At 39.6% G+C, this 26,178-nt stretch overlaps 1 protein-coding gene across 5 annotated transcripts; it reads left to right on the top strand.

The window, feature by feature from the left end:
• The first annotated feature begins 531 nt into the window (after positions 1–531).
• LOC147182233 (uncharacterized) lies at positions 532–10,767 on the top strand. Of its 5 annotated transcripts, none has more exons than XM_086081865.1 (4): positions 3,643–4,107; positions 4,355–4,454; positions 5,279–5,368; positions 9,582–10,767. In XM_086081865.1, the coding sequence occupies exons 1-4, from the start codon at positions 4,039–4,041 to the stop codon at positions 9,797–9,799; spliced, it is 477 nt and encodes a 158-aa protein (XP_085937991.1). In that variant the 5' UTR covers positions 3,643–4,038; the 3' UTR covers positions 9,800–10,767. The 5 variants fall into 5 exon arrangements, 2 of the variants coding, with proteins under 2 accessions (XP_085937991.1, XP_085938000.1); XM_086081874.1 differs by having other exon boundaries at positions 9,643–10,767; XR_015095739.1 differs by lacking the exons at positions 3,643–4,107; positions 9,582–10,767 and adding an exon at positions 532–668 and having other exon boundaries at positions 5,279–7,232.
• The last annotated feature ends 15,411 nt before the right edge of the window (positions 10,768–26,178 follow it).

Genomic DNA, 26,178 nt, shown 5'->3' on the forward strand with positions numbered 1-26,178 from the left:
CAACGGCGAGGGACTAAAAAGACAGTAAATAGAAAGTTCACATAGCTTTGACCACGCTAAATAATCCCCATATTGGACACACAGTCTTTTTTTTCTTCTTTAACTCAGCAGCAATATTACGTCATCTCTGTCAAGTCAGGTGTTGCCTTCAGGGACAGTCTGAAATTGTAGCTTTCGTCACAAAAATGAGCGATTGGTCCTTATTTCATTTTTTAAAAGTCTTATCCATCCTTCCTTCCATCCATCCATCCATCCATCCATCCATGTATGCATATGTTTGTATGTGTGTGCGTTTGTGTGTGTCTATGTGTGACGCTGAGGGCCTCTCTCTCTCTCTCTCTCTCTCTCTCTCTCTCTCTCTCTCTCTCTCTCTCTCTCTCTCTCTCTCTCTCTCTCTCTCTCTCTCTCTTTCTCTCTCTCACACACACACACACGATGAGAGATTTAGCCGTCACGTCAGCGGAATATTGATGCCCGCGTGGCTCAAACGGGGAAATCATAACGCGGCGGGCCCGGGAAATGCATCTTAATTGCTGTTTAAGTGGGCGTCTTCATCAGAAAGACAGACAGCGAGCCCGGCCAGCCGTGTCCCAATATGACGCCGAGGAGGCAGACAGACGGCTGATCGGTCGTCGGCAGCGATCGGTATAAAAAAATGAGCTCATAAAGTCAGTGTCTAATCGAGGCCTGCTCTGTAGCTACAACGCTCTTTATCGTTGCCTTTTATGAGACACTATTGCGATGCCATTTCTTAGTGGTGTGACGCCATCTCCTTTATTAATGATTTCAGGCGGGCCCTGAAGGCCACAACCGACATCAAATTTAAGCTTTGGTGTTGTGTAACGCGACCAAACAAAAGGACGTAGTGTGTTCTAGTGGCCCAGGGACCTACTTTTTATGCAACTGCAGAGAAGAGCAAGCGTTTATTCGAAGTTTTAATTGGGCCTGTGAGTGACTGCATTTACATGCAGTTAAAAACCCTTTCAAAACCAAGGCCAACATCCGTAAAAATGTAAAAATAACAAAACAAAAAACAAATAAGTTGTTTCTAAGCCAAATATTTGGTCATATAAACGCGTATCTCCATCGCGAATATCTCCATTGACAGGGACATTCATTTGTGTTCTGCACAGTTTAATAATAGTCTATATTTACAAAATAATCTTGGTCTTTTCAATACAGGAACCTTGTTTTGCGTGCAACCCACAGGAAATACACAAGCAGATGTACACAAACATCTGCCAAACTGAGACCCAGCACAGAAGGGCCAATGTGGCTCCTTAGCCAGGGCTGGACTGGCACAAAAAAATCGCCCCTGGCGTTTTAACGTAGGCCCGCCGTCCTGAACCGGCCCAGCCAGACTTTTGCCTCACATGCAGTTCTACCACTTGATGAAGCTTGAGTTTGCTATCTGCTATTTGAAATGGATTCATGGACTGGTCTTGCTGTTGTGACAGCTAATTTTATTGGACAAACCAAAAGGAGCAACAACTTGACCTCTGTTTCTCCCATTTTCCTTCTTTTTTTCTTCTTCCCACCTCGTGTATAGTTTTGGCCATTTTGACATTTTTACAGCGGCAGGGCTCTACACTAACTATTGCACTGGTAGCTTTGGTGCTCTCAACTTTTTCATTTGTTTGCACTGCACAGGATTTGGTCAGACCCTTTTTGGGGGAGGTACAGCACGAGACATACCTGTATTGCAACCTCTTCTCCGCATCCGCTTACCTTTGTATTCTGAAAGCCGCACCGGAGGGCTTTGACGATCTTTTCGTATTGTAATACATGGCAAATTGGACTTTTATTTACAGCTGCCGATGCTCTACCGCTACCCGCCCCTAGCTACTTCACTGTTATCAGCTAAGAAGCTAATGCTATTTTCATGTTTATTTTTATAGACAATTATGATTGACTGGCATACATACCTCTAACCTGGGCCTGTTTTTCCTCTTCCTCCTTTCGCCACTTTCTTAATGCAGCACCTGAGGGTTTGGACCTTTTCATTGTAAAATGTTTTCATGTCGTGTAGACAACACAAGCATGCCTTCCATCTATCAATAGTGCTAACACTCTGAGATGATGCACGACCCCTCCCCCTTTCAGTATATATTTAAAATACATATAATCCAAATATATATATAACCAGAGGCTCCAACCTTGTGCATTCTTTTCCCTTAGTCCCGCTGAAGATGTGGGAAATCCCGAGTTGCTGGCTATCATTCTGGCCCTACATGAACGCAGGCATTGGCTGGATGGAGCCAAGGACCAGCTGACTCTATTCACGGACCATAAGAACCTTGCCTATATCGGAGCGACCAAGAGACTCAACTCCCTTCAAGCCTCTTAGGCTCTGTTACTCACCTGGTTCAACTTCTACCTGGTCCAAGTAGGTCCAAGAATACCAAGTCTGATGTCTTGTCCAGACTCCAGGATCCTGCCACAGATGACGCCAAAACAGAAAATATCATTCCCGTAGACCAAGTAGTGGGGGTGCTACAGTGGGAGGTTGAGAAGAAGGTCCAAGAAGCTCTGAACCTGCATCAAGTCCCAGATGGATGTCCGGAGGGGAAGATGTTCGTCCCTGAGCAGTTATGCATGCCATCCCGTCATAAGTCACACTCACTTTCTCATTTCCCGGAGGTTTTGGTAGCCTGGACTGCGGAAAGACATAAACTTTTTTTTTTTATCAGAGCCTGATCAATATTTGTATGCAATAAGTCGTCCCAACGACACCCTACTGGTCTACTTCGACCTCTACCTATCCCATTGCATCCGTGGTCACATGTGTCCTCGATTCATCTGTCTGTAACCAAGGGGCGTCGGTTGAGATGGGGGCTGGTTACTGTCATGTCTCTGCTCTCAGGCTTGTTGTGTTTTTTTTTAGTGCAGCTCGAGTGACGGTGGGCTTAACCTTCTGAGACACACCTGCCCTGGTTAGCTTCTTTAAAAGGGCAGCTGAAACTAATCGCTTGCTCACCTCTGTGTACCAATTGTTAGTCTTGACTCAGATTCTTGATAACTCGCTTTGCTTTACCTTGCCTTGATTCCTTGAACTTTTTTGTAAGTATATTTTATGGTTTTGTCATCCTTGCTTTTTTTTTTTTGCAAGCACGATTTGTTAGTCTATTGTTTCTGCGTTGTTGCCTGTGTTTTCTGTTCATTTTTGCCCCTTGCCATTTCATAAGCACTTCACAAGTGTTAGCAGTTTCTTTTTGTAAATAATTTTTTTAATCCGTTTATCTGTGTCTCTGCATACATCTTTTAGGAAACATCAAAAACTAGAAACTTCACTGGACTTTAAATAATTTTAAACATCTAACTTTGACAAATCGACCCTTTGTGTTTGATCAAACATAAAAAATGTGAGTCTTCAATGACTCTAACTTCATTTTTTAAACAGCAAAGACAACTTGATATTCAAACAACATCTGTTAAGACGTTTTTGTAAGATCACAGCCCATTTTGTCTTCAGAATATAGATGAACAACAAAGTCACCGTAGTCTTTATAAATGATTACTTTGATTTGAATAAAAAAAAAAACAGAGGCGAACATATATTTTCCTTGAGGCTAGGCTTGGTGTTTATCCACTGTCGCCATCTTCCATCTGCTGTGAAAAATGACCAAAAAAAAAAGGTTTGGCTGCTGGCAGACATCACAACCTCATAGTTGATGCAGGAAAATTGAACTAAACTCCCAGTTATCTGCCCAAATAATCTCCATATTTGTTTTGCATTGTTTGGCGACCAGAGCGACAAACTCAAAGCCACTGTGTTATCTGCAAAAAGGCGCAACAACTCCTCAGACTCGGCCGCCATTATGTCGGCGTGTTTACGCGCGCTAAGCCGCCCGTGCATGGGGGCCGACCCGCCACCGGTCACCGTGGAGACGATAAAGCGCCGTCATAATTGCTTTAGCGCTTTTGTTGTGCCCGCCAGGCGCTCGCCAGGGAGAGTTGGGGGTTAGTGCAGATAAAGTAGACTCGGCGGGATTCGCTCTTGTGCCACTCATCTGGAAAGAATCAAATAAATGTAATAGAATGTCGTTCTGGCCAGGCGATGTGTTGCGACTGTTCGCCAGCCTGCCCTGTGGCGTGTCCCTGAACAAGGTGATGGCTGTGCATAAACATCAAGTTACACTTTTCATAATGTAAAATATGCTGTGACTTTCTGTCAACGTTGAACAGAAGTAACCTTCAGGGACAGGTCTGAAATCATCTATCTATCTATCTATCTATCTATCTGTCTGTCTGTCTGTCTGTCTGTCTGTCTGTCTGTCTCTTCGTCCCACTGACTGTCCCACCGTCCTGACTTTGTCAACTTTGAGGTTCAGGTGTGTGTGTTTGTGTTGTCCAGACAAATGACGGGGAGCCAGATGTCCACAATGCCGGCAATGCCACCCCCAACCTGGACAAGATGGCCGACAACCCACTGGCAGAAGCTGACGAGCAATCAGGTGCGGCGTTTAATAAGATCTAGTACAAAATGTCTGCCTTGGTAATGGAGAGCTGTTCCTACAAATCATTGCAAACAGTTCTCATGATGTAATGTGATGTACTATAATCCAGATTAATGCATAATCTGTATAAATATATGTAGGCTATTGGCGTAGTAGTAGTAGTAAAAATCTGAAGTTACCTAGACAAAGACAGGTTCTGGTTGTACTGTAGCTCTGCATACATTTGCACATTTATTTAAATTCCCCGATCCAAAGATAAAGCTAAGCAAATATTGCAAAATCATTTGAATTCCACAAACAAAACCTACCCAGATCAATCCGGTGGAGGAGTGGAGGGTGACGTCATGCTTGTCCCCGCGGACACTTAGTGTTAGTGTACGACACAATTGGAATGGAAACTGAAAAAAAACCCAAGCACAAGCACAGCCCAAACTCCAGCTGGAAACTGGAAAAACAAGATTATTCAAGCGCACACAGAGGTTGCAGTTACACTTTAGGCCAAAGGTTGCAGTCACGAGTAAAACATGTGAAATCAAGTTTAAAAAAAAGAGTAGCTACCAAAATGGACATCATTTGAATGGCGGAGATTAGCGTGCTAAAAGTGTTTGCGCAACTGTACACCAATCCTCGAGGTCCGGAGTCCTGCAGGTTTTAGATGTTTCCGCCAACCAACACACCTGATACTAAAGATCAGTATCGTTCGAGAAAGGCGGGACTTGATGTACAATACTTCGAGCTGATTGGACGATGCGGCATCTTTGCACATTTGTTTTGACCAATCAAGGCAACTGATGAAAATCTCATCTTCCGTCTTGTTTTAGGGAAAGGAGAGGGGAGGGGCGAGCACGAACATCTTCACCATATAAAAATGCACGAAACGCCTCTCGCTGTTCAAATTCAACAAGGAAACAGTGAGTAATACGGCACAACTGGATATCAGAATCTGTATCAGAAGCCAAAAAGTGGTATCTGAACAACACCAATGGAAACTATACCATTAAAAAAAGACACGATTGTGAACGTGTTGGCATAGACATTCTGCATATACTGTACATAGACTCCGACTTCTGCCCGCAAAGTAAAGCTAAGTGGGTTCAACTTTAGTATGCTACAACCAACAAAGTGTACAGAATTAATTCCTTTCATTCACCCATTAAGACACACAATAGCATATTATTATTATTATTAGGGGTGTTAAAAATCAATTCAGCAATATATTGCGATATTACAGTGCACAATTCTTGAATCGATTCAATACGCGGCTGAATGTTTAAATATTCAACAAAACGTCTTAGGAGTTACGGTTCACAATTTAAGCATGGAAGAATGTTATATTAATGGAACATTAAGCCTTAATATTTTATTTTAGTGCCGTTGAAACATGAAACACACTGCAACCTGTTTGTTAAATAAAGTGGCTCAGTTATAAGCCGGAAGTTTCAGATAAATAAATAAATGTTCATGCAAATCTTTTAATGTACATGTACAAGTTTACTGATTAGTATTTTCTAAATTTGAGTAAAAAAAAAATCGCAATCAATTTATAGATTTGTATGGGGATTAATTGGCATTGAATCGAATCATGACTTAAGAATCGTGATACTGATCGAATCGCCAGGTACTACGCAATTCACACCCCCTAATTACTATTATTATTATTATTATTATTACTATTATTATTATTATAAATGCAAATAGGAACTAAAAACTATGCATGTAATTTTCAAATCTGATCATTCCATTTAGATCCTGTATACAGTATGCACTATCCCATATACAGGTCGGGTTATTTAAAAAATATATATGATCACAGTAAAAGTATTGCATGCATTGATAGTTGTACACGCTCATGCAAACATGCAAACATAAAACAAACAAACAAACAAACAAACAAAACCTGTATATGTTCCTCTAAACGCAGCAGTTTAATTTCATACTCCAAGATGTTATTCATATGGTATTTATTGGTGTAAATGTACTCTTTTGTGTTATTATCGACGAAAAAAGCATTTAATTATAACTCCACTATGTTATGTTAATGTGTTGTAAACTGAGCAAGACTTTATGCTGACTTGCTTAAACCAACTAATCACTTGAGTCGACTCAAAATTTAGTGGCGACTTGAACTGAGTTACTGTTTTGTTTTGTTTTCAACAATAATTTGTGACTTGCTTGAAACTTAATGGTTAAGACTTGCGACTTACTTGCGACTCGCTCATACGTGACTTACGACCGTCTCTGTCGCTCACACAATGTGGACTTCATCCAGCGGTGAGTTATGACATGCGCTGATACCATTCGTCTTCACAAGGACTCACTTGGGCAAACTTCTCCCACACACGCACGTCGTGCCATAAAAGGAAGTCATTAATTTTCAGTGGGAGCCGTTTTTGTCTCCTGAGGAAATTTAATTAAATCCCCAGATCAGAGCGTCTCTTCGCCGTGTTCTATTGGGCCATTTAGCAGTACCGTACACCTCACCTTAATCACCATTCCGGCTAACGCTCAAATTATTACTGTCAGCGGTGGTGTCGTACGCCATAACTGGAAGGAAAGGGCACATTTTCATCCATTATAGGGAAGCCAGAATCAATGCACATGCTGTTGCAAACATCAAAGACAATGTTGAGTGTTTAAAAATCCGACTAGGACTTTTGAAAGCATCAAATACAGTTGACTCAACAAATCCAACATATCTTTTATAAACATAAAAAAACTGTTTAGTGTCTTTGATTAAGCAAATGAAGTATCAATGATAATTTTTAAGTCACCAAAAACTTGGGAAAACCTGATTTACTTTTTTGGGTGAATATCAAAGACAGGTTTGAGTCTTTAAGGAATGTAACGTTAATATACTGTATGTAGACATCAAAGACCATTTTAGTGTCTTTGTCAACCCAATGTTGTAACCAAACTTGCAACACTGTCGTCTTTGTATTTTGTTATAGAATTGTTTTTGTTAAAAACATCCAATAAAGAGTTTTTAACACACTTAATGTATGTTTTGTCAACATTAAGGAGAATGTGAAGATTAGCAAACAAAATTATTTAACATTCAAGTTTAGATTTTTTGTTTAAAAAAAATTCAATTTATGGCATGATGAACCAATATAAGTGTCATTGTAAACTAAAGAATATTTAATGGCCCATTTAATTTAGCGTCTGATGAAGCGAACAAACATATTTTTTTAAACACTGAAGATGCTTTCCTTGTTAACAAAGTTTCTTTGGAATGTTAAATGGACCTAATGCACATTTGTGTAAACATGACACTCGAATATGTATTTTTTTGTTGTTGTAAACATAAAATCAATCTAGGGTTTTCAATAAACCATACTTTCATATTTTGTAAGTCAAAGACACTGTTTATTTTTCAATGAGCCGATACTCTGCAACAAAATCAGTTTAAGGGTTGTTGATGAACCCAGCAAATACACTTTTGCAAACAATAAAAGGGAGTCTTCAATATATATTTCTGTTAACAAAAAAAAGACAAGTTTGAGTCTTTGATGCAACAAATATATGCTAGTTGTGAATCGACTACAATTTTGAGTTTCCAGTCAATCTACATTTTTAGTGAACATAGAATAACATTTTAGTCTTCCAATGTAAACATCAAATAAAATGTGGTGTCTTTGAAGCGAACATACGTGTCTTTGTTGCTGTTCATCACAGTCACGCTGTAATACAAAAAGCTGAATTGATCATCAAAATCACACGCTCCTGCTCTCTTCTTGAGAGCCCGAAGGTGATCGCCCATGCAGATTCCAGCGCCTGATCCTGCTCATTAATTGTCGTTATGGCCGTTATGACAGTTTAATTTGCGGCGGCGAAATTGGCCACGGGGGAACCGGCGGCCCCAGAGAAAGCGTCATTGAGACGATCAGCGGCAACGAGATCAACAAAGACAAAATCATTATTGGAGGACGAATACAGTAAGTGGGAGGCAGGGACCGAGTGCTGTCGCAAATAGCGGGTAATTGACACCCCCTCAAAATGTTTATAATTGCAACCATAATTATACAATAAACTATCATCCCAAACCTCTTTGGTATCATTTCCAACTCATCTGACATTACGCTTAAACATAAATGGCTTACAGAAGTTAATTTATTATTATTATTATTATTTTTAATGCACTGGAAGTGCGCGGATGAAGACTCACCGTAACCTCCACTAACAACCCAGGCTAAACTCCGCTGCATCATTGACACCAATTATTACTTGAGATAAGAGTTTAATTTCTTCTGTGACCAAGCTAAGAACTGGACACACTAGTATCTCAAATCATCTTTCACTACTGAAATGAATGGAAATCCTATTAATCCATTCCAGACATCCAGCCCAAAAAATAAAAACATTTGTAAGCTTCTTTTTTTTTTTTTTACGTCATATAAACAGGGTATTCAAGGTCGCTGTACAAACACAGTTAAACTCAAACAAGCAGTACAATAGGTGGGTGTTGACTGTATGTATAGAAAAATCCAATCAGTTGTAGACATCTTCATACGAATCCACGTTTGGCTTTGGAGGAGTCTCTTTCCGAGAGCCCTGCTTTTCCTCGTTATTCCTGCTGAATGGAGGTCAAAAGGCACACACATACGCAAGCAGGGTTGTTTGCTTACACCGGATAAACACGACAAATGTCACTAAAGGCCAGCCTGGCGGTGCGCAGCCCAGCACCCCGAGGGCGTCGGGATGGTGACCAGCACCGCGGGGAGGGGAAGACGGCTGGCGGATGGCCAAAAGACCATCGCCACAAGGGTGATGCATCAGCAGTTACGCAAATAATGCACAATGCATGTGCTTCAGAGTAGTTCGATCCAAATATTGATTTTGTATTGGTATTGATATGCGGTTTCATCAAATACTGTAATAAGCAAATGTTTGTGTGGATTCAGTTCTTTATGCTTTTTTTTTTTTTTTGCTTAGAAAGCTTTCTTTTAGTGCACTGAGGCAGAGTTGTGTTTTCCATCCTTTCATTTTTATTTTTGTATTTATATTTTTTGAAAGAGCTCAGTATTGTTCATTCGGTAATGTCATCATCATTGCTCTTTTTTTTTTTTTTTGTATGTGGGTGAGTATGTGTATGTGTATGTGCGTGTGTGCGTGCGTATTCGTTAGTTCACCAAAAACCTATTAAAAAAATCCCATACCGTTCACCTAAACCGAACACCGCCGCCAGGAGACCCGAGGAAGGACCAAAGAAAACAAAGGAAAGTGAAATCCAGCACCGACCAGACACCACCCACCGGGCCACCAACCAGAGTTCTTCACCAACCCCAGAAACATCTAAATTCCAACAAATCAGGGAGACCTCAAGAGACCAAAGGAGAGACTGAGGAAAGGAAGGAAGGAAGGACAAACAAAGAAGAGTGAAATCCACAGACACCAGCCTCCACCGATTCAATGACCTGAGGAAGAAGCAGATTGTGACATTTACAGTATGTGGAGTGAGCATTTTATAAATTGAGAAATATTTCACCCAATTTTTCAAAGGCAATTTAAATTGAAAAAAATATTTTAATTTGTTTATGAGTGATCATTTGAATCATCATTTCTATTGAAGGAAAAAGTTTAGTTAGTTTAGTTTTTAACTGTTCTATTGTTAGCATTTTATATTCTGCAATAAAACATGCCCAAAATATTTCCTTTGGTTTAACTGCTTAGTAATCTAAAGGCAACCAAAAAACAAACAAACAAAAAAACACACAATAACAAAGAATACTCATTTAGCATAAAAATATTGGTATTGACGATACTGGCCTTTGTGTTTACTTAGTATGGATCAATAGCAAATCTTGCAGTAAATAATTCCAATCAGTTCCACAACACTAGTCAACCTTTGCTCATCCACAGGAAATAATTGAAAGAGAAATAGTCTTTTTACATTTTAATTGTCATACAATGCAAAAATAGGTTGAATATTGCTGGTGGAATGCTCAGTACTTTTGTCAATGATGTCACACGACACAACACGAGACGAATGACACGGACGCCGACTTGTTGCTGCATGTTTTTTTTTTGTGTTACCATGAACGTCAAATCAATAGCGACTCGGCCAGATGTTAACAATGAGCAAGCCTTAGTGTGCTCTACAGATGGACCTTTCTAAAGATGCTTTATGTGTTTGTCTCCTTAATGTATAGTAGGTTAATCATGTATCACTTTATCCGGATACATTATTATTAGTATTGTTAAGTGATATGAGTCACTATACTTCTCCCACTACCATGTATGGTACATGTTTTTTTCAGTCACTGTTTTGTATAATGTATCGTGAATGATGCTGCGATTCCCACCACTATGAGATATTGTGACGGGTTTTCTTCCAGTTTATCAGTTATCATCTAACTGCATATTGTGATATTATTGGTATTGTTAAAAAGTATCTGATCTGTTTACCACCTTTAATGGATATTGTGATGTGTGGTGGACATTCATTTCCTCCAAAATAACGATTATCATACCATGTCTGTATCATGATACTATCTCTTATGGTAAAAAATAAAAATACAAATATTCAAATCGTATCAGTTACTCTGCGATTCCTATCCCTATTAAATAAACTCAAATGATATAGAATGGATTATGCAGCACTATCACTGTATCATCTTTTGGACCGATGCTTTGTTAACTTTAATCAAACTGTCTGTCTGTCTGACCTTCCTCACACACGAGACAGAATGTGAACTTGGTAGTCAACGTGTCTGTCTTTGTGTAGACGTGCGCGTGCGCGCGTGCGCGCGTGTGGGTGTATGTGTGTGTTCGCGGGCTGGCCTTGCTTTGCATGCTACAAGCCTGTCTGCCTCCCTCCTTCTCCTCGCCTCACCTCCCCATCATTCACTTGAGGCGGTGGGCTGGCGGCGTGACGAGCCCCCTGTCTCCTTGTAAAGGAAGAGGAGGAGGGGGGGATGGGGAGGTCAGATCTCAAATTTGACAGTTTTTTTATTTTAATTTTAATATTGGTCTTCTTTATTTATTCTGTTATTTTCAGACTTTCACCTTTTTTGTATCTGCAAAAAGGAACAAAGAAAGACTAAACCAGAGGTGGGCAAACATTTGTGTTCAAGAGCTACACTTCATTTTAAAATGGGCAGATTTCATGGCAATTTTCATGCATAAAATATGCAAAATTGTTAACATGCTACAGTAATAAATTATAAAAATGTATGCTTTTTCCATTCATTTGATATATTACAGCATAATATATGTGATGTAAAATAATCTCTTTTTTAATTAATCCAAATTCATAAAATAAATCAATGTTAATGTAACATATTTATCATAACATATTTATTATTTATAATGAATACATAATACTTTTATGCATAGTTTTCTTCATTATCTTATTTATATTTAATTTGACCCTACGATAGAGAAACGTACGGAGCCCCTAAGGTGACATGGTAGGGGGAAAAATAATAAAAAATTGTGTTCCCTTGCAAAAACTTTTGCGTTCCCTTGCAAATATTGAAAAATTTTTTTGCAAGGACGCAATCTTTTTTTTAAATGAGGTGATGTACTTCTAGGTTATTTTCCGTGTGACCAAAAGCGACAAGGAAAACAGCGTGTCAGAAGTGGGAAAAAAAAAATTGGCTTTATCTCGCAATCATTGAAAGGGAACGCAAACGTTTTTGTGAGGGAACACAATCTTTGCATTTTCCGTACAAACGTGATTCTATTCCATGACTTGCCATCTGCGGAGTCTGCTATCGTCAACAAGGGGCGCCTCTTTCATTAAAGATTAAAAAACGTGGCTGATACGAAGACAAGTATCGTCCCTGCTACGCTCAAGTCAATAAGACGTGATTCTTTCAATCTGTTTTTTTCACCAGGCAAACCTTTCAACCCTAAAGAGTTAAATGATATTCCGAAGATACATCAATAGCATAATGTTGCTAATGTGGGACTTTTGTTGACTTGTCATGAATTCTCTCGGCAGTCAGCCAAGTGCCAAGCCAACCGGGGAGCGCCGGGGGTGTTGTTGTTTATTTTTTCGCTGTTATTTATTTATGTATTTATTTTCATGACAGACCTTGCAGCAGCGCCCCCTCCAGCAAGTATCGCTCTAGGCAACCGCCTAATTAGCGCAACGAGGTTAAAATGTCATCCGGTTTCCTTTTTTTTTTTGATAGAGAAAAAAAAAGTCATCCTGCTTCCAATGGGGTGCCGTGCGCCATATTGGATGTGGCTGCCATAAACTAATGCAAGGAATTGTACTGAACTTTATGAAAGGCCTTTGTACAAATTTTACAAAATCAATGCTTCTCATTCATTACTACACAGAGTGGCTGAAACCTAGCTGTACACGTAACATCACAGGTGTCATAAACGCCGGACCTAAATGAGCAACATCGTAATTTATCAGTAGCGCTCGCTGATGAGCTGATTTGAATCAGGTGTGCTGGAGGAAGGGAGCATCTATAGCATGCAGGACTCCGGCCCTCGAGGACCGGGATTGCCCAACCTTGAATGACAGGCTGATCTTGCTTTCTGAATTGAACCTGTTCCGTGACTCGATTGACAAATTGAAAGTGGGGCTACAGCTATCAATTTTTTTTTAGAATTGAGTACTCTTCCGTTTATATTGTCGATTTATCAGTCATTGGATAACAATTTATTTACCAGAGAAGGTATTACTTTTGTCCACTTGGGGTCACCATAATCACATTCTACTGTCATATCTGTGACCTTTTTGAGTGTATGCCTTTAAAAAAGGTTCTTGGTCCTGGTGAGTGACGTGGGTGTCAGTGAATGAATGAGCTTGGAGACTACACGTGCACTCGGGGTAAAAAATGACTGGAACCCCTTGATTTTAGATGCTAACATGTTAAGTTAATTTGTCTCTCACATCACAGGACTGGCGAAGAGACTATCGAGCGCACGTGTTGGCAATGGTTAAATGATATCGTACAGCTCTAAATATCCCTGTCGTAAGCATTTTTCATTACCTCTTGACACTTACTGAAGGCTAATTTAGAGTCTGAGTGTCTGTTGATCTTAACGCATTGTGACAGAATGTGAGCCTTTGACGCTTATGTTAAGACTACTGGCGAACCCCGTAGTGCGTGAGCCAGGGCAATATATTTCTCCATAAACTACATTTTTCCTCAACCATGTCGTTTAGTGGCTAATTGCTAATAATGGCTATCACTAGAGAAGGACTAGCAGACTGGTTTTATTGTAGTATTGTATCTAAAATATTTACTTGCGTGCGTCACGCATTTATTTATTTTTATTTACTCTTAATTATTCACTTTTTTTTCTCCAAAGAGGATGAAGCAATGACATTTCTCTGTTGATAAAGGTCAAAGACTCCTGCTTCACTTCTAATAGAATGTCTATTTGTGTACAAGGTCTTGAATTGAGTATGGGCAAACCACAGAACATACCGTTGAGCTGGTACCTTCCTTTATTGGTGTAATTAAACAGAATACTTTATTGCCCAGATTAGTGCAAGCAATAAGAACGAATGTCACATTGAAAACATGTTATTTTACAGTAACAAACAACAAAATGATGTCACGGTAGCGGAACACTCACAAGCTTGTTTTATTCATTCGCTATGTTTTATTTATGTCTGTGTTACATTATATGTCCACCTGGTGGCTGAAAAAGCAATATGTCAACAGTACAGATTCGGGGCAATACAATCGGGAAAGATAATAAGTTATATCTTTTTCGTTACCAGATTGATTATTGAACAAATTAAACCCGGAAGTCAAGGCACCACTATACGAGCAAATTGAGTTCCTATTTTGACCACGGAACGAATTAGACTAAAGTCAAGACAACTGTTGTACTTGAATGGAGTAGCAATATGACAAAAAATGCGTCTGAGTAGGCTTGCCCACATACTGTAGCGATTACGCCTGCTATAAAGACTCACTAAATGTTACCATTTCAAGTCAATTTGTCATCCAGAGTGAGAGACTATTACAGATACGCGGCCCCCACATCCGTCACGCTAACCTCAGTCATCCTCCCGTATTTGACAGGTGAAGGGTGCTCGGGCCTCGGGGGCGGATGGATAGCGGCGTGAAGAGCGATCGGGCGTCACAGAAGCGGCGACAGATAGCGAGCCAAGGCGCTCCAACGCGGAGAGATCGGTCTCGATCGGACTCCATTTGTCACGACCGAGGGAGTTATACATTAAAAATGTTTTATCTTGACTGATTTGGAGGCGATACTGTACCTGCTTGCAGACGCCATTTTGTGGCGCTTCATCCCTTTGCTCGAGGATTGTCATAGCGATTAGGGGAGTGAGGCACAAACAAACAAACAGTAATCCACAGTGAACAGTGTGCTAATAACATCGGATGCTGATATTAGTGGAGGAAAACACTCACGTACACGCACACACACAGTCAGTCTGCTAATTGCTTTGTGTGCTGAAAAGGCGCCCGAGTGATATTGCCATGCTGCGGGTGTTTGGCCGCCTCGTAACTGCCGTGCAGTGTGGTGGAGACAAGCTCGTATATTAAGATAACCTCCAAACGGAATGGAATTGTATTTCCCCGGCGGTTCAAAACGCATCCGCGCTTGTAAACGCGGTGCGGATGAAATTTGGCTTTAATGAAGCGCGACTTATTGCGTGCAGTGCGACCACAGGACCGTGTGCATGAGGGCTGGGTTCATGCGCTGTTATCTTATTTGTAATCGGGCTAAAAATGTTAGCTACAATGCATCATGAAAAAAATTGTACAAGAATTCAAGTGGAATAGTACGCAGAAAGTGTTTAAAGTAATAAAAATGTTATAGGTCGTGTTTCATGAGTTAAAATGTTTAATTGTGCAAAAATATTGTGACATTTTTTGTTTAGAATATTTTACAGTGAATAGCCTCATTGCAATTGCTTTTTCTTATGGACAGCACTTTGTTACTTAAAGCTACGGTTGTTGTTAAATTGCATCGTAAATAAACTTCTTACAAGAAAAATCATTATAATCTTAGAAAAGGAGGATACATTTGTCGGGGAAATATATATATAATTTAACAGGACAAAGTTGTAATTTAAAAAATATCTATAATGTGAAGAAGCTTAAATTACATGAAGTAAGTCATTATATTACAGTAGATTTTATACAATGAGAAAAATATTTTTTTTACAAAAAAAGTAATGATGCTTGTGTCATTTTTCAAGGAAACAAAAATATACAAGCAAGTAAAAAATAGTTATACGAGAAAAAAGTAAGAAAAAAGTGATTTTACAATTAATCATCATTGTAAGCGTCATAATACAGTAAAACTGTGTAATTTGACAGGAATAATGTCATTTTATACGGAAAAACAACTGTCTTACAAGAAAAAAAATCACAATGGACAAGAAATAGGGGGACAAAATTATTCAGTCATTTTTGTGTACATTTGATCAGAAATTAAGTCATAATTTATCAGAATGAAGTTTTAATCTCTTTTTTTTTTCAAAACATACGCACGCACACACTTATTGAATTTGTTGTATATTGAATTTCAGAATTTCTCAAACTCAATGAAAAAAAATACATTCGTTTACAGGAATAAAGTCTCTCTCTCTCTCTCTCTCTCTCTCTCTCTCTCTCTCTCTCTCTCTCTCTCTCTCTCTCTCTCTCTCTCTCTCTCTCTCTCTCTCTCTCTCTAAAAGTGCTAATATTACCAGAAAAAAGAGCCTGCTGGTTTATTAATCCGTCGGTATTTTCCCAGTTTGGAGGTTACGGTCTGTGAACTCTTGATTTATTTGGGCCAAAATAATTTGGCCTCCTCAAGGTTGAGCGTGTTTACGTGTAAACTCGCCGTCCTGGTCTGTTTATTAAAACGCAGCCTGGCAGGCCTTCCTGTAATGAGTGTCTGTGATGGACTCGCATTGGGACGCTGCTCATTAACAGACGCGAGGAGGAGGGGGATGAAGAGGATAGATGCCAGGTGATGTGAGAAGGTCACTTCTTTAAAAATAAATAAATAAATAAAAATACCCACTGGGACTACAGCTATTATGCTAGTCCTTTCATTTGGAGAGAGTCACCATAAAGCACTTGATTTGCTGTTTTATAAATATTTTTTTTGCCACAAGACATGAACTGACTAATGCTAGTTTCCCATTAATTTCAGCAGGAAAACTTAACTAGGTTTACCAACGTTTCGGGTTACAAAGGGGGTTACAGAACATATTAAGTTTTTGTAACCTGAAGTTCCACTATATAAGTAAATGTAAAGATACAAATGAACCTTTTGTAATAAAACTTTTTTTCTGTTTTAAAATAACTCTTAAGACATTTATTTTTAGCAGAACCTATGGTTCCCCCCTCTTAGATGTATTTTCTTTTCTTTGATCCTTCCTCAGGTCTCCTGACAACCTCACGACTAGCTGGATTCTGAAGTATTCGGTTTAGGTGAACGGTATGGGATTTTTAATAGGTTTTAGGTGAACTAATGAGTACACACTCACACGCACACACACCTGCACACACACACACACGCACATACAAAATAAAAAAATTATAAATAAAAATACATGTAAAATCGGGAAAATTACCGAATGAACAATACTGAGCTCTTAAGAAAAAGAAGGGGAAAAAAAGAAAAAAAGGAAGAAAAAAAAAAGGAAAAAAGTTTTCTAACTAAAAAAATGCACGCCGTTTTCTTCTCTACTTGTAGCCCTTTGCGATCTTTTAAGGGGCATTATAAATAAAATGCATTATTTATTTATTATTATTGTAAACCTTCTACCCGCATTTGTAAATGTTGCACCCCTATCGGGGAGGGTTTTTTATCTCTTGGACCTAAGCAGAATTTATCTGCATCGACAATACCTCGAGCTGTTCTAAACATTGCGGTGAATGAAAGCCTCGTTAAGCACTTTGCACGTCCTCGCCCGATTAAAATTCACCCTCTGGACTTTGGAGTAACTGCGAGCTGAAGCCGTGCTCTCCGAGCAAAAGGGCACGGCTATGCCTTATTTATTTAGTCTTCGCATAAGCAGAGCTAGGCTGTGAAGCTTGGTTAGTCGTCACAAAAGTCTTGTAATAAGTCTTGAGTTTGTGGTTTAATTTTTTTTTTATTCTGCCCGCAAAAGCCACTTTAACGTTGCAACTAAACTTTTGGAAAACATCTTCTGTCATGAGTAGATGTGTTTTCTTTTCTTTTCTTACTCGTCTATATGTTCAATAAAAACCATAAACTAGTGATGGGAAAACGAAGCTTCGTGAAGCACTTGTGATATTTTTGACTCCCCTAGATGGTGCTCTTGGTTTAAATATAAAGGCTAGTGCAAGGGAAATTGATTACATTTCCACTGCATCTTTCAACCAAGAGTGGCATCTAGAGGAGTAAAAAAATATTACAAGTGCTTCATGAAGCTTCATTTTCCCATCACTACCATAAACCAACCAAACCTCCTGGAAAGTCTCAATAGCCACATGGACAACCCACAGGAAGTTTGGCATTTTGGTTTGAAGCATCCTTTTTGGGTGAATCCATCACTCGTGCCCCATGGTTATCCATCAATCCATTTTCTTAACCGCTTATTCCGCACAAGGGTCGCGGGGTGCTGGAGCCTATCCCAGCTGGCTTCGGGCAGTAGGCGGGGCACACCCTGAACTTGTTGCCAGCCAATCGCAGGCAGGGATATTTTGAGGGGGTAAAAAAAGGGAGTCCCGACACCAGCATGATATTTAAGCAACACGTCTATCATGACAGGACACACTAAAGAGTCTCAAGGAATCATGGCCAAAATTGAAGAAGTTGGCTATTTTGTCGAAGGTTCCATTTTTGGGTAAATTCCCTCAGTTTTGCCCCTTGGTAATTTAGAAGAATAAAAAGGCACTCCTATGCCAGTTTTACAGATCAAGATGAAATTCAGTGGAAACGTATAAGAGGAAATGCAGAAAAGTCGCAAAGACCATTAAAGACCGTCAGCGAATTGGAAGACACAAAGTTAGCAATTATGAGCTGAGAGGAACATCGATGTTTAGGAAAACAAAAACCAGAACAAATGTGAAACAGAGATGTATGTCAGTGACAGGAGTCAACTTGTGGAATAATTTTGATTTTGATGAAACTTTGTAACTCAATTAAGAATTTCAAATATATGTATCAATGCAAGATTATTAATAGTTACGAAATGGCAATGTAGTCTATAGTTATTGCAAAAATATATTTTTCTACACATGTATGTCAGTAATAATAACATGTTTGTTTTGTAAATGCATGCATGCATATATGTAGTACATTGTTGGACTTGATGTAGTATCATGTGAAAAAGGTAGACAATATAAGCTTTGGCTTCAGTCTACACCTTTTTGGTTTGTTCTTTTATGTATATTTATTTTTTACTTATTGATTGTTATGACCAAATAAACTAAACTAAGCTAAACAAAACACATGAACAAGTTGGTCGGCCCTTTCATTTTCAAGCATCCATTTTAGGTGAATTCCCATATTAGTGTCCCCTTGAAATTTAGAAAGAAAATGGCCGGGACACCCATTTCACCAATCAACATGAAGTTGTGTGGACATGTCTACTCTGAGAGGACACACTCAAAAGTCACAGGGACACAGGTCAGAAATTAAACAAGAAGTAAGCCATTTTGGGTGAATTGACTCGCTATTGCCCTCTCGGAAAAGAAAAAAAGTCAACTAACACCAGTTTCACCGGCCAACATGATATTCAGGGGACATCAGAACAGGACACATGAAAATGTTGCAAGAACACATGCCTGAAAGTGAATGGGAAGTCTACCATTTTCAATTAATCAATGTGGGGTGAGAATTCCAAGTGTTGTATTTTAAGGTACCCAATGATGAATTGACTCCCACAGAGTTGATTTTAACACTTTTTCAGAATTCATATAGCCCCAATCAACGTGTTTAAAAATTTTGAAATATTTCACCAGAGTACTTTTTTATTATTATTATTATTTTTACTTTTTTTTTATACCTCTAAGCAAAGTTAAATTAACACTATAGTAGACAATTAACTTTTCTCAGACACTCTTAAACGTTGACTCCTAAAAAGTATGCAATGACCGATGATATGGTTCGATCCTCCGTACCTGTAACTTAAGTCATTGACCCTTAACCACTTGAGCTATCTCGCCAGAGGATATATTGGACATTGTAAATAAATTTAACGTCAAAAGTACATGAGTTTGACGAATCATCTATTTCACTGCAAACAACAAGTCCAAATTTGCAGAGGTGGGAAAAAACGTTATTACATTATTACATTGCCATAAAAATGTAATTAAATCTTTTCCTCTTCACAGGATTGTGTCAACATTGTGCAAGAGTTTCCACGGAGAAAACACCCGCCTGAGTTATAGTCGCTGTCGTGTTGGCAACACTGAGCAATTAAGGCCAAAATGTGCTGCAGCTTGCCCTCTATTAGTAAACTGGAGTGTTTTGTTGACTCGTCGGCCTCGACCTTGGCGTGCTTTCGCTCTCTCGCACCAAGGTTTCCGCACAGTTGCGCCGCTCGGAGTCGTCGCACGTCGTCACCGAAGCGTCTCGGCTTTTTTCCCAGGGGAGGTGTCTGACATTGCATTCCTCTCGCCTCTGATAAATCCAATTTCCCCCGGCTCACTTTCTGTTCTTAACACCTTCGTTTGCGTCGCATCCATCCGTACAAGCACCTCACCAACCCCCCACCCCCACCCAACCACTACACGCCCCCCCACCCTGCGCACCCTCGCACCTCAGAGAAAATCTCTCCTTCGCCGTCCTTTCACCGTCTGTCGGCGGCGGCCTTTTCTCTGCGGCTGAGCTTCCACAAGCCTCCTTCATCTTCATTCTGCCGTCTTATTTCTTGCTCTTTCGATGGCAGCGCGGGTCCGGCGAGGTGTAATTGGGTTGCACTGCCGCTTTAATCCGTAGTCTGCTTGTAAATGTAAAGCGAAGCCCGGAGGCTCTTCATTCCCCCCATTTACACACACATTTCAATGTTCCTTGTACTCAGTCGCATATTTTCAACTGAATGTGCGATTGCCACCACATTGCGTGCGTGCCATCCCACAACTCTGTCCGCACCGAACGAGTGGCTTCAGTGCTCTCCAGGTGGCGTGTCGACTAGATAATAAGCCTTGAGCTAATTGATTGGGGCTTCAATTAGGCTTTAGCTGTCCCTGATTAATCACACTCCACTACTTGCGTACTTATCATCTTTGGCGACTGCCCTCCGGCTGTTTGATTCACATGCCTTGGCTGGAAATCTTGATGCTTCCACTCCCTGCAACAATATATTTTAACTAGGAGTGTCAAAATTAGTGCGTTAATTTTGAGTTAATTTAAAGTTCCTTTAATGCCACAATTTTTTTTAAGGCGCAATTACATATATATATATATATATATATATATATATATATAAATACTGTAGTGTATACTTAGAAGGCACTCACTAAGTAAGTAAACAAAATTATAGGTTACATTTATTTAGAAGGATCATGTGGCTGGATAGCCTAGAGGTTAAGGTCGCTACCTTTAGTACCAGTGTTTGCTGGTTCGATCCCTGTCAATTCAATACTGTGGCGGCCATGGCTCAGGGTGTAAAGAAGGTCGTCTCTTTGATCTGCGCTCTCCCTAAGTCATGTGTCATTGTGTCCTTAAGAAAGTCACTTCACATACAGTGCTACTCACACTGGTGTATTATGAAAGGTGCGAATGTTTGGTGGTGGTCACAGGTGCCGTAGGCGCACACTGGCAGCCACGTTTCTGTCAGCCCGCCCCAGGGCATCTGTGGCTGCTTAAGTAGCTTGCTGCCACCACAGTGTGAGTGCATGAATAATGTATCCATTGTGAAGCGTCTTTGCGTGTCCGAAAAAGCGCTATATAAATCAGATGTCTTATTATCACAGTTTTTTTTTCTTGAGAGCTCAGTATTGTTCAATCGGTAATTTTACCGATTTGACATGTCATCATCATTGCTCTCCTTTTTTAAATGTTCTTATTTTGTATTTTTGTTTTGTATGTGCGTGAGAATGTGCATGTGCTTGTGTATGTGTGCATGTGTGCGTGCGTGTGAGTGTGTACTCATTCGTTCACCTAAAACCAATAACAAATCCCATGCCGTACACCTAAACCGAATACTTCAGAATCCAGCTAGAGTCGTGAGGTTGTCAGGAGACCCGAGGAAGGATCAAAGAAAATAAAGGAAAGTGAAATCCAGCACCAACCAAACATTCCCTACTACCCACCGGGTTTTTGCTGTAAACTAAACTGTGGACATAAATGTACCACACAATATACTTTCAAGTATACTTAATAGTGTACTTATAACGTATACTTGAAAGTATGCTTAAGTATATTTATTAATATACTTTATATCATACTGTACTTAAGTATACTTTTATGTGTACTAAAATGTTCCAATTTAGTCCCAACGAGTTTACTTAAAGTTTACTTAGTACAAGAATAAGTACACTCGAAAAATAAACTTAGGTATACTTAAGTATACTCTATATTATGTACTTAAAATATACTACTTTTTGGTAAGGGAAGTTCCATCATTGGTTGCTGCGGTGTGAAAGCCAATGGAAACTGCAGTCAAGCGAGTGAACCATTACAGCATTAGCGACGGCTTTTAACATCTTGAGGCAGCAAATCAACTCGAATGGGTTACAAATTGTACCTCATATTCCCTTTTTTTTTTTCTCTCTCTTTTTTTTTTTAAACATGTCATCTCAGCAGCGTCAACTTACGGAAAAGTTTTCCTTTTTAGTGTAAAATAACTTAATTTAACCTCCAAGATCCCTCACAGAAGAACCCAGGTTGCTAAAATATTAAAGGGATACAGTACTTGACTCATTGAGCCATTTTCAACAGTAAGAAGATATATTAAATGTGATAACTTCATTATTTTTCATGAACAATTCATACTTTTAAAAACACATTTTTCCACTTGCTTTGGACTGAAGATGAAATCACCTGAAATGGGTAACGTCCAATCATGGTTTGCTGACCAAGCCCAGAAAACAGGTGAGCCGTGATTGGTCGTTAACTATTTCCTCAGCACAGGTGATGTCATCTTCAGTCGACAGCAAGTGAAAAAACTGTTTTTTAAAGGTATTAATTGTACATGAAAAAAAAAAGTTATCAAATTAATTCTAGACAAAATATTAAATGTTTACTGCTGAAAATGGCTCATTGAATCGAGTATCCCTTTAAATACAACAAACGAAAAATATAAACGCAACACTTTTGTTTTTGTTCCCATTTTTCATGACATAGACTTAAAGATGTAAATCAGGTAGAGGTACACAAAAGGCCATCTCCCTCAAATATTGGAGGGGGGTTAAGAAAACCAGACAACACCTCTCCAACATGCCAGATGCTATCGAATGTGAGCATTCACCCACTCAAGTCGGCTACGACCACAAGCTGCAGTCAGGTTGAGACCCCGATGACCACAAACATGAAGGTGAGCCTCCCTGAGACGATTTCTGAAAATGATATGGTTTATGCAAACCAATTGTTGCAGCAGCTGTCCAGGTGTTTTGCCTCCATCAAAACACTCAACTCGGTCTTGCTAAACTGGATTATTTTTTTTTTTTTTAAGTGCAGGGACATTGTCTACTTTATTCCATCGTTTGTTCTAATTTGTTTTTCTGCAAGTTCATCAAAAATATATCCGTACATGAAACGTGTCCATGGCGCAAAAAAAGATTGGGGGCTGCTGTCATACAAGGTCTGTCAATGATCCCAACGGGTCAAACTGACGGTCAAACATGCCGGCAAGTGTAGAGAAGCTTCAATGTGTGTGATGGCTCACATTTGAGGCCAGGTGGGAGTGGGCCGCCAAATCCCTCATTTCGCCAGCGTGCGCAGGATCGCAAGCGTGATGTACGAGGTGGCTCGCCCTTCAACAAGCTTTGCCTGACCCGTTCTCATCACTAGACACACACAAACACACACCAAAAGGCCACAGCGAGGACAGCAGCCAGTCCCCTCGCTTAAGCCAGTGACTCCATGAAATCGCCGTTAGCCGCCAGATGCATCCTTCTTTTCCCGGCGCCTTCCTCAAAAGTCATCCAGAATTCTCATCACACCTGAGCCCAGCCAGATTGCACATCTTCTTTATTGAGCATCTTACACACATACACGCACACACACTCACACTTAGTGAGGAGAAACAAACACTCTATCAAAAGCCCAAAGTGACACCATGCCGCTTGTTCTTTTTTTTTTTTTTTTTTTTTTACTTCTTATGTTCTCCAGTACACCCCCCCCAACCAACCTCATCTTCTTTTGTTCGTTCTCCAATTTTGCACCTCACGAGAATTGTCCTCAACTTTCTCTGATTTATTTTTTGTTTTATTTTCCTCTCTGTTGTTGCTGCTGCCCCCCAGGGGGTGGGAGGTGCGGGCCGTCAAAGTCCAGTTATGTCTCCATAGGGGGGTAAATAAAAAATATCTCTGAAGCACTAATTAGTCAACCGTTTCTGTGAACTTTCGTGGCTCTTGTTCACCTTTCACCAGATAAAGATGAAAGCCAGTGATTCATCAATAGAAAAGTAATGTAATTACAATAAAGTAATTTGTCCACTAAGCATGAGTCATTGCAGTAACTTATTTGTTAAATCCTAATACATTTGGTGCAAAAACTAAAACAAAGGCTAAACAAAAAGGTAAAGCAAGGGACAAGGTTACAAGCGTTAGCGTTGTTTTACTTAGCATTAGCTTTTAAAGTTGAAAGACTTAAATGGTTTGCTTGCGAGCTGAAATCCACTCTATGAACATCCACAGGATTTGTGTTGAACTGTAACAATTGCTTTAGTTGAGTAGAGTAGTACTTTTACCATTTCATTCAAGGGGCAGTGCCCATTTAGATACAAATAAATTGTAATTGGGTATGGGCATATGACTATTTTGCTCATTTATTTCTTTATTTAATTTGATCTGCATGCATGTATGTATTTTTTTGGGCAGCAGAATAGAATCAACAGCGCCTCTGCTGTGGCAGGCAAGCAGCGCACAAAATGTTTGCCTCCCACTTGGTTTAAAATACAAATAATCAATTCCACACAATGAGTCAAATTGATACTTCCACCAGTCTACAATCATAATCATTCGCCATTTTTGTGTGTGTATTAATTCACTGTTCCTGCCATCTTTCCCTGTCCTTTCTCGGATGTGTCTTGCTGCAAGGGAAGACTAGTGAGCGTCACTAGCGGATGCTTTTTTTTCTTCTTACGCTCAGGTGTATCAATGATTGTACCCCACATCTTTTGCCTAGCAACAAGTGACGTTTTGAAGAAAAATGCAACAAAACCTTCAATACTCTACTAAAAATATGCAAATTTGTATTGAAGTTTATTTCATTTATGCTATTTTGAAACATGTTGGGTGTTATCCAACGCTATAATTCTAAAATGATTATTTCTGTCCTTTTTAAAGCATTTTTTTTTATTACAAGCACTACCACGTGTTATAAAGCGAGAAAGTAGTTTGAACGGTGGCGTTGTGGAGTCGTGCCTCGCTGCTCCAGTTGGAATCCATTACAGGCTGACGACGTGAAGCGCGTGATAAACAAGCAGCACTGGGAAGTGGTGACTGTGGCGCCAGTCTGCGGTTGATTATAATGAAGGACTTAGTGAAAGACACTTGTTAAACACTTGTGGTGATGGTGTGTGTTCGAAAGAAGAATTCACACTGTGATTTGGAGCAATGGTCATCAGCCGCCAATTGCCCGTCTGCTTTGGACATTTGAGCTAAACAGGACAAAAATAACCACATACGCTCGCGGTTGGTGAGAAATGTATCATCTGAACACCTTTGAAAGTTTTTAGCTGTACACTTTGCACATTTCTAAATCTGTGTTTTTATTCGTGAAGGCTAATTCCCCATTCCATTTGTTGTAATTTGTTCCATAACGGTTGAGAATCAGAATTATCTTTATTGGCCAAGTATGGAAAAAAATAATGTATTTTTTGGATTATTAGTCGCTCTGGAGAATAACCACCAGACAAAAAAATAATCAGGGAGAAGATACGACTATATATTTTGCTTTGGAGTACGAGTATGAGTATGTTGCTGTTTTTTGTTTTTGTTTTGTTTTTTCTGGTGGGTCGGGGTCGAATTCATTCTACAAAAAAATTGGACCAAGATCAGAGCTCGGACTCGCACCCAAAATCTCTTGGGCCCTAAAGGTGGATACTAGGGGTGGGCGGAATAGCTTAAAAATGATATCATGATATTTCAAGGAAATTTGTAGTGACAATATTTCTGACGATATAACAATATATTTGTTTCAAAACAACCGCACTTTTATTGCGCACAATATTTAAGCCACCTTTTTTCACAATTGAAATGTAAACAAAGTGCAAACATTGCACAACTGAATAAGTGACACAGCTTGGAATAAAAAAAAAAAAACATTCCAGGTAGTACTTTCCCTGCGATGTCTTAACTGTTTAAACCTTAATGAGTAAATACAAAGTAAACACAAACCTTCAGAAGTCAAATTGCATGAGTCAAGAAATGTCATCATTTTCTACTTTCTGATTGACCAGGCAAAAAACTTCACCGATGATACGGTAGCAGCCAGTGTGTGGCGTCATACATCACAAAAATGTTTCCCCCGGCGATTGTTTAGACAGTGGCTATTTTGCCGTGTCCAGCAACTCTCCTGTGAACGGTTTTTTTGCCGTGAAAGTCTCTGATTGGACAATCAGAGGACTAAGAACTCTTTGGCCTGCCGTTGAATATCGTGATTGCTTGTAGACATTTACAAGTGGTTATGAATAATCTAA

This window comes from Leptonotus elevatus, chromosome 1, assembly GCF_054856555.1.
Source record: "Leptonotus elevatus isolate MCC_2025b chromosome 1, RoL_Lele_1.0, whole genome shotgun sequence".
In the NCBI taxonomy this organism is placed as follows: Eukaryota; Metazoa; Chordata; class Actinopteri; order Syngnathiformes; family Syngnathidae; genus Leptonotus; species Leptonotus elevatus.